We start from the raw sequence: 18,280 nt of genomic DNA on the forward strand, positions 1-18,280 counted from the left end.
TATTACTCATCTTCTTCTTTTCCCAATATATGCATATTTTCTTGAGTGGGAGATGGTTGGGATGAACAGCTCTCTTTTGTACGTTCCACTCTCTTTTCAATTTTGAATTTGATTCTGTGCAAAACGGGGGAATAGGAAGAAAACTGTACGATTTTTTTTTGATATTGAAAAAAGTTTTGCTGGGAAAAATAGTGTTTCAGAGTTCTCGTATTTTCAGTCTTATTTCACTTCTATACTAGAAACTGAAAAGTTCATTTTTCAAAGTTCTTATCGAATGCTAAAGCTGAATTGACCAGCGGGGTATGAAAATTCTCCCGAGTTTCTAAATGATAATTTTTTTTCTACACGTCTAGAGATCTGAAATTATAAAGATTGTTCAGAGGTTCCGGACAGTTTTTTCATGCTCTTGTTGAGTACAGTATTGATTTCAACATGAGTATGACTCAGCAATGCTGGAACAACATAAACACTTCACTGTTTCAATGAAATCATAAAAATATGAAATTGAAACCTCAATTATTCTTTCCATGGACTCTAGAAGTTACTTGTTTCTAATTCAAAACCTTCATTTCCTCTCATCCCTTCCGAATCATTCCGTAGTCCTCTTTCTCATTCTTGCCCTTTGACATGAAGCCAATTAGCATTTTATCGTGTCGATTCAATTCATAAATGCGCTAGAGTTCTTATGTTTTCCTCTTTCTCCCTCACACATGTACACAAAAGACATTATGTCGGCACAGCCGAATCCACTTGATCTGAAGAAGAAGACACCTCTTCCTTCTCTTTGTGATTTTTCGAAAATTTGAATAATTTTTGATGAGTTTTGAAGAATTCCAATTTGCCGGTATCTTTGGTTTTAACAAAAATGGTTTGTTGATATTTAGACCAATCCCTTTAGCGCTTTGAACTCTTGGATGAATATTCATAACTGACCTGTAGGATTCGAACTGTTTCAGCTGATTTCCCAAACCTTGCCATTTCGTATTTGCAACTAATCCCCCTCATTCACAGCTCATAACCTATCCATCCAACAAGAAAAAAACCAGTTTCCATGCACGTAACTTCTTCCAGAAAGACCACTCCTTCTTGTTACTCACCCCCTCCTTCCCCATCAATATTTACTTCTCTCGGGTATCCATTTCACCTTTTTTCTGCTGCTCTATGTCTCAAAGTGTACTTACTTTCTTGCTTTCTATAATAATATCTGTGTTGAAATTGTGTCAAACCCATTAGTCTCCCCATTTCCATTTCGGCGCAATCGTTTTTTCCCTTTACTCACTCATTTTTCATCCGTTCAAAAAGATTTTCTAGTAAGATAAAGAAATAAGAATTATGATAGGAGGCGGAGAAGAACTACCTGACACCTTTTAGAGGTCATCTCAAACAATTTCTATCGCTCATTTGCATATGTTTGCTTTTTCGTTTCTTCTTCGATTCCAATCAGAAAATGTAAATTTCAGAATGAAAACCCGAAGGACCTTATCAATTATAACGTGTTTGTCAGTTCTGCTCACTGCCATCAATGCTCAATACCAAATAAATAATCAGAATCAGAATCCATATCAACAGTATGGGCAACAGGGACAGAATACCAATACCAATGCGAACACACATACTGGATTCGGGGTGAGTTTTCAGAAATTTATTTTAAAAAAAAGGAAAACGGCTAGCGATTGCGAATATTTCAATACTTGTAAAATTTTAGAAACATAATTTTTTGTTCAACTTTTCCGAAATTTTGCAACTTTTCAGTCCCAATCACAATCGTTTGGAAATGCAAATGCCAACTCATGGGGTTCTGGATCCTCTTCAAACACTCAGAATCAATTGCAATCCGGATATCAGAACAATCAAAACAGAGGAGTGTTCAATAACCAGGCTATAACTCCATTCGGATCAGCCAATAATAACACAGTAAGCTTGTCTTCTGAAAAGAGAGATCTTTCTCAATCAATCACATTTTAGCACACGAATACGAACAAAGGAGTGACAATTCAATTCCAACTCCGTGGATATTCCAATCCATCATCAGCCCTTCCAAACAGTCAAACTTGTGTTTGTCCTGCTGGATACACTTGCTCTTTCCTTAAAACTTCTCCAAAATGTTACTTTGCCTTCACTTTCATCGTTTCATCTCCAGAGTAAGTGCTCAATTACATTTCTCAGTGATAGTATAATAATGAATTTTTAGTGAAAGTGTTCGTTACCAAGACACTGACTTCTTCTACTTGGATGGCAACGGACAACTTCCACAATCTTCTCAAGGGCAATGGAGTCAGAACTACGTCATGAACCTTCCATCTAAACCTGTAGGTTTTTCTTAATTATTGCGTCAAGTAATCTGAATTAATTTCAGGCCGCCATCGATGTATTTGCCCATCATTTGGGAGCAGTCATTACTCAAAACGGTCAATTGGTTCAAGATGACACTCTGACTCATGTCGACACATTTGTCGTCCCACTTTCTGATACTCTTCCAGCTGTTGAAGGAGTTCAAAATATGAATCAGCAGAGGACATATCAGGGAAAACTTTTGGGAACAAGGTTTGTGTCTATATTGTTACAGTCCAATATGACTGGAGAAAGTTGATAGATTAATTGTTTTGTTGAAACAGTAACTATAGTTTTCCAATTTTTTGTTTCCAAATTTCTAATGAAATTCCAGTTTTCCACTCTCTTTTTAATGGCATTTCCACGCTTTTTCTAGAATAGAATTTTAAACTATTTCTCAGCCTCGCGGTATGGGATAATTTTGAATATTTGTTTTGCAGTCTCTCAATGTCATTCTCCATCTCTTGCACCGGATCTCTTATCGGACCTTCATGTGATTTGACCTGCAAAGCATCCCATGTTAATGCCAACGTAGCTGCATGTCAATCGAATTCAACTGGTTTCTTCTCAATCTGTAATTATATTTCAAATGGACAAGTTGATAACTGCAAGAATTGTCCATGGGGAATCAGAGACTCCACTTATTGTCAAGATGACCGAGGAAGTGTTTTGGATCCAAGAGAAGCGGTTAGTGTCATAGACATCAAGAATATTTATGTTAAACTTTGATGTGAACAAAATGTTGTTAAAAAACATTTCAAATTCATCCAATTTTTTCCAGGGACTCGTCGGAAGTGGATGGCAAACAGCAACAATCATTCTTGCAATTCTTACATTCATCTTCCTTTTGCTTCTTTGTGCTCTCGTTGTTTTCACGTGTCTTAGGTAGGAGATCACAAAGCAACATCTTCTCAAATCATCTTTTTCCAGAAATCGTCGTGCTCCAGTTGAAAAAGAAATGATCACTTTCCAAAGAACATCAAGTGATCGTGAACCACTTCACAGTAAACCGAATAGAGAAGCAGCCACTTTCAGACAAGATTCGACTGAGAACTCAAGAAGAGCAATGCTTCCACCACAGGATGCGAAGCCAATTAGTAAGTTTTCGAGGAAGAAAAATTCCTTTTGGTGATTTATGGAATAATCTAGTTTTTCTGTTTCGAAAACATTGGAAATCTTTTAAAAGAATTCTTCCGGTACTAGTTTGATGCGAGTTCAAATTTCCTGTCATATTAATTTGTAGACGATCCACTGTTCACCTCTGTCTGAAATTGTCTCCTATCCCAAATCTATGTCGTCTTTCGTTCGATCTCCATCATCACCTTCAGCCTCATAATCTTTCAATGAAAAACTAATTGGTAAGACCTCTCTTCTCCCAGTAAATGTCATTTGCTTGCCCTTGTCTGTCCCATATTTCGGTTTTTCTTTCCAGTCCAAAAGCATGAGGTTGGAGGTGATGGTAAATCTTTTCTTCTAAGTGAAATGATTTTATACAGATTTTTCTCAAAGTTAAACTAAAAATTACAGGATCAGCAATGCGAAAACCGAATTATTCACCAGTGAATCCAAACGAGAGAGATGATTCCAGTTTTGCAAGTGATGTTCCAGTTCGACCGAGTCGAAGTGAAGTTGTCTGAAAATCCTCTTGATTTCCATTGTTTTCTGTAATGTATCATCTTCAATTATCGTCTTGAAACCCAGTTTTTCCCATTTTCTTTCATTGAAATATTGACAGATTTTATAGAATTCCGGTTTGTTCTTTTTTGGTTTTTAAAAATCTTTCTTTTTTATTGAGTATCTTGAAAAATTCTCAAGTTTTAATGAGAATACCGTACTCCTTCCTATTCCTCCGATTCTCTCATCTATTAAATTTACTATAAAGTGCCAACTCATGACCTCCTTTAATTGTTTCCATTGACTTCTTCTTCCAAATATTTATGCTGATTTTTTAAACTGAAAACCCTCTGGTGGATAATAAAAATTGATAATCAAAATCCCCTTGTTGACTACAAAACAAAAGGAATTCAAAGAAACTTGACGTAGTAACTTTCAATTTCTTCTGATTCACACTGCAATTTTGCACACAATTCCGAGAAGGAGTACATTCATCTTCCAAGAACACAAACAGCTGTCCATGTGCTAATCCTAGATTCAAACGCCTTCTCATGAACCTTCACCCCTATTTTTTCGTATTCCATTCTGCGTCTCTTCATCTTCTGCACTCTCTCTGTCCATATCTTCCGGTCAACTCGTTGACCCCTCTTACAATGGTGTCATAGCAACCGAATTAAGATGAAATCCAATATTTCTTGAAATTTCGAATTTATTTTAAAATCATTTTTATAAAATCGGTTTAAAAAAAAAACTCCAGAAAATGCTTAAAATCGAGAAATTTATCTCGGAATTTATATTCTATGTGTTGACATCTGTTCATTTATCATCTCATGTTAACTCCTTTGATCTCTCCTTTTCGTAATCCTTCCATATATAAATAATCAGAAACAAAAGCCCAAAATAAAAAAAGAAATCGTAGTAGTAATCTCTCCCCCTTCCGTTCCACTCTCAATACTTCGTAGAATTCTCCAATTCTTCAGAAAAGACACGGACTTCCCGTTCTGATTCTGATAAGACTGAACTAGATATTATAGGAATATGTACTTTTGGTGTAAATATAAATAATATTCCTATTATGATAGAAGTAAAGATACAAATCGGAAATAGTGAGCAGAACACAAGAAATGGATAGAAAAGATAGAGATAATAGAAGTGTGTTATTGTTTAAGATTCTGTCAATGTGAAGGATAAAGTATCTAATTCTGAACCTATTGAGATAAGTTAGGGTTTTAGAGGAGACAAAATTTCTAGTATGATCTCTTTTTTAGGAAATTCTAGGATGCTTTCCGAAATTGCCCCCAAACGCTCTCTGAGTTGTCCGAGCTAAAAATGTATCCTATCAAAATTTCAGTCGACATTCTGCTCAACCTTGCCCCAATATTCCATCAATCTATGTACTTCAGAAATGGACAAAGTTTTGACACTACTCCTAAACTAAACTAAAAATTAGAACCTTCTGTTATCCACTTCCTCCGTCTACCGGTACAAGTCTAGTATTCCTAAACTTTTTTCATCAAAACAGAAGTATACTTTCTCATGATCTTATCACTTCCTTTTCCTTCCCCTTATCCTCACTATACTTCCGTTTCCTCATAATTCTTCTCCTTCTTCAGATTTCTTTTTTTGCTTCAACCTCGTTACCACCTCTCGAATACATCTAATCTCTGACTCACAGCGTTTCATTTATTCTCAGAATCACATTAGTGGAACTTATTCCGAGAAATAGTTGCATCACATTTGCGTCTTAAGACTTTTCATCTATGTTTCAGCAAAAAGCAATCCTCTAACTTTCTCTATCTCTCCACTCGTTTCCTAATGTTTTCTCTGAACATTTTTCCATCCAATTCCATGTGCACCCTCCCCTTTTTTCTCTTTCGACCACACATTTTGATTCTACGAATCCTTCTATTCCCGGTACTTCTTTTTCTTCTTCTCTCGTTGTTTTCTCAGTCATCATCTCTCCGTCAAGCCATGAGCCTCTCTCCCTTTTTCAAGCATTTCCAAGAATTCCTCTCGTTTCTCTCGCTTAACTCTCTTTTATTTAAATACTATCTCACTTTCTCTGAAATAGGACACAGGAAGGGAATGAGTGTTCCTCTCTTGGCCACGACCCGCCTTTTCAGAGAAACCCTTGAGTGGTTCTCTGTTCTTTGCAGTTTTAATACGAATTGTGGGAGGAGAGACATGGTTTTGTTTTAGGCATAATTTCCAGATAACATCGAGATATTCCTAGAGCTTTCTTTTCTTAATTTCTGAACTCTTAAGTCTCTTCAATTCTGGAAAAGAGACGGAAAAGTAGGCGAGAAAGAACAACTACAGTAGGAACGCTCGGTTCTCATATTTCATTTTTCGGAATGGCAGATGGAGAGACTTCTTTTTCTCTTTCTCTTTTCAAAAGTTTATATTCCCTCGGAGGTTTTGAAAGGCTGCTTCAAAGTTTGTGTTTATACAGAATTCTGATTTCAACAGGAACCTAAAACAAAGAAATCCACACAAACCATCAGTATTCCAGTGATTCAATATAAGCCAGTCCACTTGACTCGTAGAACAGAAAGTTGGATCTTATAAACTGAAAAGATTTGCTTGAATACATAAGCCTCAATTTTTCTGTTTTATTTGCATTTGAATAATCTTCCACTTCTTGAAAATGTTTATTTCCAACAACAAAGAAACTTCAGAGAAAAATGACCGAGGGACAAGCAATGGCCACAGCTTTCGCAATTACAACAAATCTTCCAAATTGGAGTCTTATTGGTTAGTTTTTTTTTCACTCTAGAGGGTTTTTTGTTACAAAAAAGAAAAAGGATGGTTCGTCCAAAACGTTATATACCGTAGGATTTTGTCTGAAGTTTTGTTTGCAATCTGTTAAAATCACAAGAATTCTGAATATTTCAGTCTTTTTGGGCCACTATAATATATGGTTACTGTTTCATGTGAATAACATGATCTCGCAGCACACGGGAAATAATATTAAAAATGAGATTTGAAGTATCGAGCTTTTTTTGATAGACAATAATCCTAATAGTCTCATTCACCATTTTCAGATGAAATCTCCATTCCACTTCTTGAAACAGGAGTTGCGACTCTTCCTGTTCTTCAAGCGGCCCTTCCTTCGGTTCTTTCAATAACTAAAGATGATGAGAAACTAAATGACAGATATTGGAAAGTACTGAGGATTGCACAACTTCAAATTGAGCATTTATTGGTGATTAATTCGGTTTCCAGTATCCTAAAAGCAAAAAGAAATTTCAGAGATCGCAGCAAGAACTTCTGAAACACATGGAGAAATTGGAAACTGAATCTGAATCCAAGCCCCTAAAGACGAAGAATATGAGATCAGAGAGGAAAACTTCTGGAGGATCCACGGAGAATTGTGAAAAGTATAAGGTAAGAGAGACTGTTCTGTAAGACAGTTCCAACTAAATCTATGTTTTCAGTGTGCTGATTGCGGAAAAGTCTTCCTGAATGAAACATTTCTAACATCACATTTCGAACGACGTCATCCGAAAAGTGTTCAGCATTCTGTATCTGAATGAAAACTTGACTTTTGAAGGTTTCCTTTTCTCCTCATCTCACTTTCAATCAATTTTCTTTTCTCTTTTTCCTGCTTATCATTTTCCGTTTGCTTCCGCAACAACTTTTATTCATCTTTTTCTTCTTTTTGCCTCTCCGCAAAACGAACAATTTGGGTCAAATGTCGCTGTTCCGATCTCTCTTTTTCTCTATTTTCTCTTTTACTTTTGTTCATTAATTATGCGAATCCGTATAAAGTTTTTAACTTTTTTAATCGGTTTTTTGGTGTTTCTGCCACTTTTTTGTTTCTACATTGGAAACTTTTTGTCGACAAATGAGGATGACTATCTGGACGAGGAGTACGGTAGGTGGGACGGAAATTTGACAGCTTAGTGGGCGAGATAATAAGAAAAGTCTGAAAAGAAGATAGAGTAAATTGTCTGGAAATTGAATTTTCAGAAGTCTTGACACCAGTTGAACTCGACAGTTCAGAACAAACTACCACGAAACTCCCTTCTAGAGAAAAATCGCAATTCAATGGAATCATTTCTCAATCAGTTCTTCTTGGGTACTCAAATGCAGACAAATTGACGATATTTTCTGCTTATTCTGGATCCAATGGAATTACAGTAATCCTTTCTTCTTATGGATACTTGAAGTAGGTTCCGATGAATTCTCAAAATGCAAAAACCCTCTCTGAGAACTCTTTTTTCTATTCCAGCCGTCGTGTCTACTGTCGCTTATTCGATAGAAATAAGAAAGAAATCTATCAAAAAGCCGTATCAGTATTCCCCGAATTCACAATAAAGTGCTCTGAAAGTTCTTCTCTTCAACCTGAGTTCGTTGCTGTTACAATAAACAAAAAGGATGTTCCTGAGAATATAAAAAAGATTTCTATAGAAACAACAAGTCAAAACAAGAGAGAGTTTACGGTCTGTCTAGCTCCACTGTTCGGAGAATCTCCAAAGATTCTGATGTTGATTGAGTTCATCGAATATTATAAACTTCAGGTATGTTTCGAAGATCAGTTTTAATTTTCGATTAAAAAAAATTTCAGGGTGCAGACTCTTTTCTGATATACTCATACAATATCTCTGGGGAGACAGAGAAACTTCTGAAGTTCTACAAGAACTCATTGACAAATCTCGACGTCATCCGAATTGGGAACGAAACTAAATGCCTGAATCGTCATAGATGTCGTCATGAAATGCAGTTACAAGTAATAAAGAAATTCATGATTCTCTGTAATTATTAGAATTCAGGATTGCATATTTCGAAGCCAAAACCGTGCGAAATGGGTGGCTACTGTAGATTTGGATGAGAGAATCATGTCAATTAAAGATGACTTAACGTTGGTAGACTTCATAAGGTATAATGAACGAAACCTAGGTTATAAGTATTTCTTTTATTTTTAGAACCTTCGACGATCCGAAGATCTCGGAGCTTCGTTTCCGATGTCAATGGACTCTCCGTTATTCTGAAATCCCTCAAGGACCCCCTCAAATTGACAATCTTCCAATGATCATCTGGCATAATACAAGCCACGTCGCCCCACAAAATCATACGACGAAATCAATTGTTCGACCCGAAAATGTCGATTCAATGGGTGTTCATGGTGTACAAAAGTTTCGAAATTCGAAACTTATTGTGAAATTAATAGATCCGGATGTGGCAGTTGTCAGGCATTATCGATTTGTCAAAGGATGGAGTTTCTTCCTAAAAGAGGCTGAATCATTTGGGAAATTCTTTGAATTTAATTTATCTCCTGGTCTGTCTAGTCTCATTGTTGAACGAGTTGTAAGAGTTATTGCTGAACTTCCAAGTTTTACGGGTTTATAAATGCTTTTTTTATCTGTCAGATTTATTTTCGGTTTTGATCCATTTTACGAGAATCAATAAAACATTGATTTATTTTTCTTTAGAATGATGAGCATCCAAGGATGCCCAGAAGGAATTTTCTACGAGGTTCCGCAGTTCCACTCGATCGATCTGCGTTCCCGCCCTTTTTTTCTTTGCCAGATGTCGACGGAACCCAGAAACAGAGAATCATTCTTCCAATGCAACCCTCCTGAACAGGTCGGCCTTCTCAGACCTGCAAATTTCCTCAATTTTCCTTGCGTGTTCAATAGAGCGAAGATACTGACCCCTCCGTTTAACAAAATTTTGTCATTGTTTTGCACCTTTGTCGTACTTGCTCACGGGTTTTCCTCAGTTTTGAAATAGTTTTTACACTTTTGACATTTCATATGACTCGAAAAGTCTAGAATTCGGGAGATCTCTGCTTTTAATACAACATTTAACTCGCTGAACTGAGCAAACTGTTGCTTTCCCACAGCCGTAGTCACAGATCTACCTATCTTCCTCATCTCCTCGTATTCTTTGGCTCTCGCTGTTTTTACACTGCGTTCTTCTGTGAATCAATATATTTGAAATCAATACGCATTATTTCAGATGTCATTTCAACTGAGTGTGGCTGTCAACGACGCACCATTCCAAAAGAAGAATGTTACACCAAATACAACGGTTTGTTTCCAGAATAAAGAAAAACTCTTACGAAATGCAGATTTACAGATCGGCGAGCTTAATAATGACGCTATATTAGTCTGGAAGGATACTGCGATCGTCTACGATGTGACTTCCGAAACAAATGAATTTGGCCCAGCTACGACCATGCAGGTGTGTGATTTTGAAGTTAATTTAACATGAATCTTGGTTCAAAGTTTTATTCTCAATAATCAATAATTTATATTTTACAGCAACTTGGTGTAACATCTCTCTCGGTGCTTTACATTTACACAACTGCTTTCCCTTGCCCTTCTGGAGATCTCCGGTCGATCGTCCCCGCTCAGATCCGTTTGATTAGCCAATTCGCTTCAGCTGCGTCCAGTCTCTTCAATCAAAAAGGAACTACCGCTGCTGCTCCGGCACCTCAGCGAGCTCAGAGGCCCGAAGCTACTGCGGGCAGCGCCGAGGATGAGGATGAAGGAATGAAATCAATCTTTTCTCGGAAAATTTTAGACAGTCCGGCACTACTCAAGGGTATCACGGAAACCATGTTCTTCCAACTGAAGAATGACCCACAAGGGTTGGCGCGCCGGCTTCCGGAGCTCGTAGAAAGGTTTTTCGAGAACAAAGACCAAACTTACAGTAAGTGACATATCGTTATTGAACATATAATCTTTTCTTATTTTTCAGAAGAATTCGAGGCGTTCTTCCGCTTATTCATTGAAGAAGAAGTTCACAAAGAAGAAATTATCAAGAACAACCCAAATTCTGCCGAAGCGAAAATGTTTTTAGAAGCAAAACGGAATAAAGAACTAATTAATGAGCAATACTTACATGTTAGTTTTAGAAAGATTGGTACGTGTTGAGAATTAATTGATTCAATTTTTCAGAGTATGACTCATCACCCCGAAGATCAGGTCCCTGTCACTATGCTCTACATCAACTTGACCATAAACGGTGTACCAGTGAAAGCATTCATCGACTCAGGAGCTCAAAAGTCGATAATGTCTATGGCATGTGCTGAACGTTGCAATCTCAATGGTTTGATTGATCGCCGTTTCCAATCGATGGCCCGAGGAGTTGGAGGAACCGAAAAAATTGAAGGAAAGATTCATTTATGTGATGTAAGAGTGGAGGACGCTCACTTCTCATGTCCTTTCGAAGTGATGAATCGTCGTGAAATGGATTTACTTATTGGACTCAATGTTCTCCGCAAGCACGCATGCTGCATTAATCTAAAAACTCAAAGGTAAGTCAAACGAAACTAAATTCGAACTTTGTTACTAAAGCTATTTTTTTTTAGATTGGAATTCGGAAATGGTACTTCGACACCATTTCTCCAATCATTCGAAATTGACACACATCTCAAGGAAATCATGGCACTTCCAGAAGAAGAGATGCACGTTGATGAGGAAGGAACTTCTTCATAATTTGAAACACTTCGTGTAAATAATCTGAATATAATTATTCATTTCATGAAACCTCTCAAAGTTTAATGTGACCTTTAATCAAACATTTCGAAAATCTCACTACTTGTATTTTTCTCTTTGAATCATTTAAAATGCCCCAATTTATTGAATCTCTGTCCTACAGAAATAAAACTTCTTGTTTTCTACACATCACCGACCCGTTTAATCCTGTTCCCACGGCAACCACCACCTGTGATGTTACCAGGACATATCTCTTATTTCATTTCCTTCTATTTTTCTTCTCGTTTATTGGTTTCCTCATTTGTTTTATCAGATCTAGAGACAATGGCTCCGAAATTTGAGCTCAGAAATGGACAAAAAATGCCGAAACTAGCGCTTGGAACGTATCTCTCCCACGGACAAGATGTACTTTTTTATCTTCACAACTGCACTTCATATACTTTATTTTTAGCTGTTCAATGTTGTCGATAAAGCTCTTTCAGTCGGATATCGTAGTTTTGATACCGCGAAATACTATGAAAACGAGAAAGAGTTGGGCGATGCATTGAAGGTATTCTATCTGAATAAAAACTGTTCAATATTCAATTTTTCTTATATCAGGAGCTTCTGCCACGTTATGATCTGAAAATTGAAGACGTCTTCATAACTACAAAAATCTTCCCGTATTCTGGAGAAAACGCTCTCGAATTGATGACTAAAGACATCAATCAATCATTGGAAAATCTCGGAAGACAGTATGTTGGCGATGGTTGGGTTATGCTAGCCAAATTTTTTTTCCAGATACTTGGATTTGGTTCTCATTCATTATCCCCGTCCTCTTGACTCCGGAGATAAGGATTCTCGAAATGCAATGTATCGCAAGGAATCTTGGCTTGCGTTGGAGAAGTTGCATGGTTTTAAATTCTGATTAGTTTTGCAAAGTTGATAACGCTGTATTTTAAGCCGACAGCAAAGTCCTCTCCATTGGGGTTTCGAACTACGAGATCTGTCACATCGAAGAAATGCGTGATTATCTCACCATCGACCCGGCGGTCAATCAAGTCGAGTATCATCCGCATTTTCAACGCAAAGAGCTTCGTGAATACTGTCAGATCAACAATATTCTCTTTCAGGTAACATAAGTACGTGCCTTGTGACTAAATTTCAGCACTACGTTTTACAGGCGTTCTCTCCACTCGGTCGTGGAAACAAAACACTCCTGAACGACAGCACAATGGTTCGAATCGCAAACACTCATCAGACAAGTGTGGCGGTGAGCGGAAGAGGATGATCTATGTCTAATCAATTGTATATTTTCAGGTTATCATCTTGGCTTGGATCATGCGGGGTAAAAACGGTGTTGTGGCTAAAACGACAAGTGGCGACAGAGCCGGTGAAAATTTCAAGGTAGGTTTTAAAGAGATTTGAGGAGCAATCGTACTCAAAAACTAATTTTCATTTCATTGAACTTTACAGAGCGTCACCTTGAAGCTCACTGACGATGAATTCGCAAGAATCAATGAGTTGGATCTTGCCACGCCGTACGTCGAGGACCGAGGATGGGAAGTGCTCTGAAGCTTCAACATACTGCCCTCTCAATCACATTTCAGTTTCATACATTCCTTTTGAAATCTCAGGTTTTATTTTGTTTTACGAATCTCTATATTTGAGCTTATCTTTTCATATTCATAAAGCACAGTATGTCAGATGCATTTTACGTTGATTCATAATTCATTCATTGCGAGAAACACACAATTTCTTTGAGCACTTTGTCTGAATTTTCGGTTATGAAACGTCAAGGACTAATCCGCAAATATGGATAGACGTCTTGAATTTGATCCTCATCAATTATGAGTCTTTTTCCCAAGAGTTGAAATATGATATCTGGAACGAAGAGTTCGATTCCTAATGTCAGCAATTTATTTAAAAGTATGAGAAAATATATTTCGAAATTTGGGAAAATCTGAACATTTTATATCCAATCATCATTTTCTCCCTCTTCATAAAATAATTCCATTGCAATTTCCTACAATTATCCCTCTCATTTTTTGACAGCTGACCAAACAGGACCGGAAAAAGAGCAAAAATGTGTTTATTTCGAGAGTGGAATGTTCTTTTTGTTCTTCACCACCAAAAGAAGCTTCTCTCCCAATTTTCCGTCTTGGTAAACCCGAAAAATGGACCAAAGAGTAGGCGGAAGTGATCGAAAATTACTTTATTCTCCGCACCCATTGTTCTTTTGTGATATATTCCCAATTTTCGGTGCCCAGCAGTTTTAGGAACGATTTCAGTTTTCTTTCTCTATAGAAATTCTAAGAAAGAAACGGGAAATTTTGGATCGAAACGGAAGTAATCGAGAAAATATTGTTTTGAACTTTCGGAAAAGCTTGAGCCTCGAGCTTTGTTCAGAGTTCAGACAAAAAAGTTCAAAATTTTGATTTGGTTCAGAATATGATCTCAATCAAGAAAGAGATCGAACGGATTGTAAAATATATACTTCTATCAAATCGAGGAATTTGATTTCAAGGTTTCAGATAAACCAGGGAGATACTTCAATTACTAAAAATGTCAGTAACAACCACGGAAAATTTATTGGATTGAATACATTTGGCTGAAATGGAAACAGATTTCATGTCGTGAAAATACCGTTTCAGACGAAAAAAAATCGGTATCTTCTTGCTTGTACGAGAAGTTACAAGATGCAATTACGAGAAATAATACAAACATTCGGAGATCTACTTTCAGAACCTCTCTTCATTTGATCTATATTCATCTCGAAATTCGGTGAATATCTCCGTTCCTGAAACCATAAATTTTTCCGACCGAGTCAAAAAACAACTCAATGTGCGTCATATATCTAAAAATATCTCTCCGTTTTCGAGAACCTATAAAATATAGCTACTTTCCTGTTTTCTCAGATGTCTTCTTCTTCTTCTTGTTTCAGGTTCTTTTCAGTACTTTCTCTAAATTGGAATTCATGTCATTCATTCTATTTTATGGCCAACATCTCTTCTATTTTCGAGACTTCATCAGTCCCTTTTCCGTTCATTTCTTTTATTTTGCACACCCATCAAAACCACTTTTTTCTCCTTTTACATCTCTTCATTTTTCTGATTAATTCCGCGTGAAAGCTCCTTTTTCTCCTCTTTTTATTCGTTGTATTCCTCGCGAATTTTAGTAGTTCCATGAATATTGAATCGACTTTTTCATCCGTTTTTTTTGGATTTTTATTTTTCCTGGTTCACTTGTGTCGTTCCTCTCGACGGAAAGTGTAGGAGGTCATGGGATTCAGATGAAAGTCAAAGTGAAAGGAAATAAAATGAAGGAATAAGAAAAAAGAGACTTTCGGTCTCAAAAACTCATTGATCCGAATAATTTCGAGTTGGCGAGTCATAAGTCTCAGACATTTTTTGACCTGGATTCATGACCTTTTTTGAACTTTTGTGGGAGTTTCTTCCGGAGGAAAATGATTGGATACTTCCTTGAATTATTCACAAAGTTCAGGAGGAGATTGCTGGAATTCTTTTTGGGTGAGGTGTGCGAAACTTGAGAATTTCATTTGTTCCGTGGTCAAAGTGAAATTCTCGATTTTTCCGCAGGAGTGCTGTTACACAATTATCCGGAATTAGAACTCATTTTATTGTGAATCAAAGTACCCTCATATCTCAGACCATTCAGAAGATCCCAATACAGTAGCCTTAGAGCCCACTGTCAAAAATGTTCTGATTTCTAAAAAATTATAGTACTGTTAGAGCTGATCTTAGTGACCATATACATTTGGAACATTTTTTTTTGAAACTCATTGATCATTACAGAATCTTTAATTATTTTTCATACTCCTCATAAATCGCACATACATATGAGACTGTGAGAAAATTGTTTATTGCTGTGCTTCAAAAAATTAAAGCATATCAAGACAACGAAGTGCTTCAAAAAGTGAGTCTTGTAATTTCAATTTTGCCTAAAATAATTCTAAATCTGATTCCGCGTCTTGTACTTGTTTGATGTCCATTCAGTTTGACTACATTTTCTGCTCTTTTGGTCAGATTTCTGATTTCATCTCGATGAAATTCCAGCTTTAGAGACGAGAAGTTGACTCGTTTACGAGTTTTTTGAAGCATTATGTTAGAACTTCTTTTGTCACGACGTTTCTAGTAATCTGGAGCACGACTTGCTCATTTTATCTGAGAACGAGATCAAGTGGAAACTACAGTAATCTCAAAAGAACAATGTGTTCATTTCCTGTTTCCAACTTCCTTGAACCCTTGTTTACTTTCTCTTTATATTCTACATTTCTTTTCCATTTTCTTTATTCTATTAACAATGGAACAAGAGACAAAGACAGATCCTTTTAGATCCCTCTTCATCCAGAAGCCTCAACAAAAAACATTTTTTTTTTCTTCTACTTTCTTAGTTCTTTTCTGTCTTTTCACATAAATAATTCGAATGGAAAATGTTTCAACATTCTACACAAAAAAGTTTTTCACTCTCTCTCTCCCTCTTTCCCTCTATTGCTTTAATAGGTCGTCGGGGTGCAGCTCCAAAAATGGGCGGAGTCTCCTCTTCTGTGCTCCATTCCATTTTTCCTACTCCCCTCTCTGTCTCCATAGCTTCTTCCCTCCCCGCATCCATCCTTCTTCTTTTCTTTCTCGTGTCCCCACCCCGTTTCGTCAAGTGCTCATTTTGGAGGTCCTACACAACCAGCTGTGCTCTTTTTGCCCCCGGTGAAGCTGCTACTACTGCTCGACGAGCTTTTGAAGAAGTCAGTTTCCACGTCATCACGCTTCGGTGAAGAATCCGAAACAAGGAAATACTACAGCTACTATTATGGGCACTCTCAGGTATGCCATCTTCTTTTTTGAAACTTTGAGAATTTGTTAGAAGGGAAAGAGGAAAATAACGAAATAGTGAGGGGTTGCATTGATAATGGTATGAGCAAGAACAAATGAGTGAGTGTCTCAATGATTTATGGTTTCCTTAAAAAGAGATCTGTCATAGTTTCATATAGATCAGAATATTTAGAAAAAAGTGAAGTATCTTTCATGGTCTGAATGGCAAAGAAAATGTCTGGATGCTTTATGTTTTTTGTGAAACCGTAACACGAGATTACGAAAAACTTTAAAATGTCCATTTTCATAGATTAATTCTGATAAAACGCTGTTGCTCTAGTTAATCACAAGTGTTTTGAGTCAAATCATTGATAGGCCTCGTATCGTCTTATGACTGAACCGGCTACTTTACATTCTCCTAGATCAGTTGGTTACGTTTTCGAACCAATTAGCATTGAGCCAGGCGATCAAATCAATGACACGTCAAACCAGTTTACAAAGAATGTTTCTTTTGAACCTTCTGTTATTATTTAAGTTTTTAGTGCTGATCTCTACCAATATCTATAACGTCTCGAAGACTGTTGAACACTCTTTACATACGATTTTTATAATTACAATAGAGAATTTATTCTCGGTTTCTAGAATTCTTCATCAGGTTTAAAATTTCACTGGAAATTAATTTCTTTTCGATTTTTGGTATACCGAATCTCTCAAATCTTTTCAGATTGTAAATCAGAATCAGAATATCATTCCCAAATCATTTGAGACTCTTTCTTGTCCCTATTTTCTCCCGATATAAGTGCATTATATCTGTCCATTTTGTGCCCTAGACTTCCATCTGTCCATGTGACAAATTTCTATTTCTCTCCTTTTAGGAAAAGCGATTTAATAAAATTTACTTCCGCTGACACAATTCCGAAATTCGGTCTCTTTTTCTTTTCTCACTCAAGGTCCGTTTCCCCTCTTCCCGTAAATTGCCTTTATTATGTGCATTTTGGAAGAAAAATTTGAGAAAAGTTCTCGAGAAGTTGCCGTGGAAATGGGACTTTTCTCTATATAAGTGCACCTTTTTATGTGATTTCTTCCCGTTTTCTTTGACGTGGACAATATGACAAAAGGAGTGAAAAAGGGAAAGGGAGCAGAGAAGGTACGTAGAAGACCTATGGACTTTCGACGAAGCAAAAAAGAAGAAAAAGAATAATTGCACTAGGAAATGAACAATTTTCTTTTCTCAAGGTCTTTCTCTGCAGAACGGAGTTAACTACGAATTTCCGAGTCATTTTAGGGGAAAGGAGATAAGAAAATAGAGGAAAGATGTCACAGAATAGTTTCTCGGGGACACCTTGATCATTTGTGCGTGGCATCAGGAACTGTACCGACTGTGCCAAACTATAGCAACAAAGAATTCACTTCGCACCTGAAGTTTAAATAGATGTGTTTTCTCGGAAACCTCAGAAATCTCAGAATTCCTTGGCCTGTCTCGTCTCGTTTGCACTTTGAAACACATTCCAAAACGAGCTCATCCTTCAAAATGAAACATCTCAGGTTGATGTCATCTGTCTCTTTTTTGAAACTCCTTGTTTTATTTTTGGATTTTCCTTGCTTTAACTTTCTTCTTCTTTCTTCTTCTTTCTTCTTCTTTTTTCCGGATAAGAGCCACCCAAATAAGCGTCATTTTTGGAGAAACGAAGCCAACGGAAAACGGGGAAAAGAGAGAGAGAAACCTCTCTTTTACATTGACTTCATGGTGAATCATGAATTTTTGTTCCGAAAAAGAGAAAACAGAGGAACGGAAGAGGAAAGCACTGATAATTAAATCAAAAATCATGCGAAGAAACTTCTTCTCGAGCTTTCTGAATTCTGGGCAGAGCAAATAAGAATCAGAAGTGTCTGGAAGGTTTAGGAGGGAAAATGTGACATTTAGAGGGGCATAGTTAACCGAGGGGTCCGAACTCATAACTGGATGCTCACGGTGCAAATGCATAACCGACTGAGGAGCCACGCAGATCAAAGTGATTTTGATTTCAGAGCAGAACAGTATCTTTCTTACCATTCGCTCGTCCACTCTCCTGTAAAATG

The 18,280-nt window shown here is 37.0% G+C and overlaps 4 protein-coding genes across 4 annotated transcripts; all 4 read left to right on the top strand.

Annotated features, from left to right (window-relative positions):
- Window positions 1-1,461: 1,461 nt before the first annotated feature.
- Window positions 1,462-3,968, top strand: GCK72_013710 (uncharacterized protein; the record flags this gene model as incomplete). Its single annotated transcript, XM_053729952.1, has 9 exons — window positions 1,462-1,626; window positions 1,753-1,914; window positions 1,966-2,141; window positions 2,192-2,309; window positions 2,357-2,544; window positions 2,772-3,018; window positions 3,113-3,216; window positions 3,262-3,428; window positions 3,859-3,968. 9 exons carry the CDS (start codon window positions 1,462-1,464, stop codon window positions 3,966-3,968), a joined length of 1,437 nt encoding a protein of 478 aa, XP_053584724.1.
- A 2,661-nt stretch (window positions 3,969-6,629) lies between these two features.
- Window positions 6,630-7,481, top strand: GCK72_013711 (uncharacterized protein; the record flags this gene model as incomplete). The annotated part of the gene is made up of 4 exons (XM_003100874.2): window positions 6,630-6,699; window positions 6,990-7,150; window positions 7,198-7,332; window positions 7,383-7,481. The coding sequence occupies 4 exons, from the start codon at window positions 6,630-6,632 to the stop codon at window positions 7,479-7,481; spliced, it is 465 nt and encodes a 154-aa protein (XP_003100922.2).
- Window positions 7,482-7,792: 311 nt separating this feature from the next.
- Window positions 7,793-11,393, top strand: GCK72_013712 (uncharacterized protein; the record flags this gene model as incomplete). The annotated part of the gene is made up of 12 exons (XM_003100963.2): window positions 7,793-7,826; window positions 7,918-8,116; window positions 8,180-8,468; window positions 8,516-8,677; window positions 8,721-8,827; window positions 8,874-9,255; window positions 9,910-9,981; window positions 10,030-10,134; window positions 10,215-10,605; window positions 10,654-10,799; window positions 10,854-11,212; window positions 11,267-11,393. The coding sequence occupies 12 exons, from the start codon at window positions 7,793-7,795 to the stop codon at window positions 11,391-11,393; spliced, it is 2,373 nt and encodes a 790-aa protein (XP_003101011.2).
- A 324-nt stretch (window positions 11,394-11,717) lies between these two features.
- Window positions 11,718-12,947, top strand: GCK72_013713 (uncharacterized protein; the record flags this gene model as incomplete). Its single annotated transcript, XM_003100864.2, has 8 exons — window positions 11,718-11,798; window positions 11,845-11,943; window positions 11,994-12,127; window positions 12,174-12,286; window positions 12,336-12,505; window positions 12,556-12,645; window positions 12,693-12,779; window positions 12,849-12,947. The coding sequence occupies 8 exons, from the start codon at window positions 11,718-11,720 to the stop codon at window positions 12,945-12,947; spliced, it is 873 nt and encodes a 290-aa protein (XP_003100912.2).
- Window positions 12,948-18,280: the final 5,333 nt, after the last annotated feature.

Source organism: Caenorhabditis remanei, chromosome IV, assembly GCF_010183535.1.
Source record: "Caenorhabditis remanei strain PX506 chromosome IV, whole genome shotgun sequence".
In the NCBI taxonomy this organism is placed as follows: domain Eukaryota; kingdom Metazoa; phylum Nematoda; class Chromadorea; order Rhabditida; family Rhabditidae; genus Caenorhabditis; species Caenorhabditis remanei.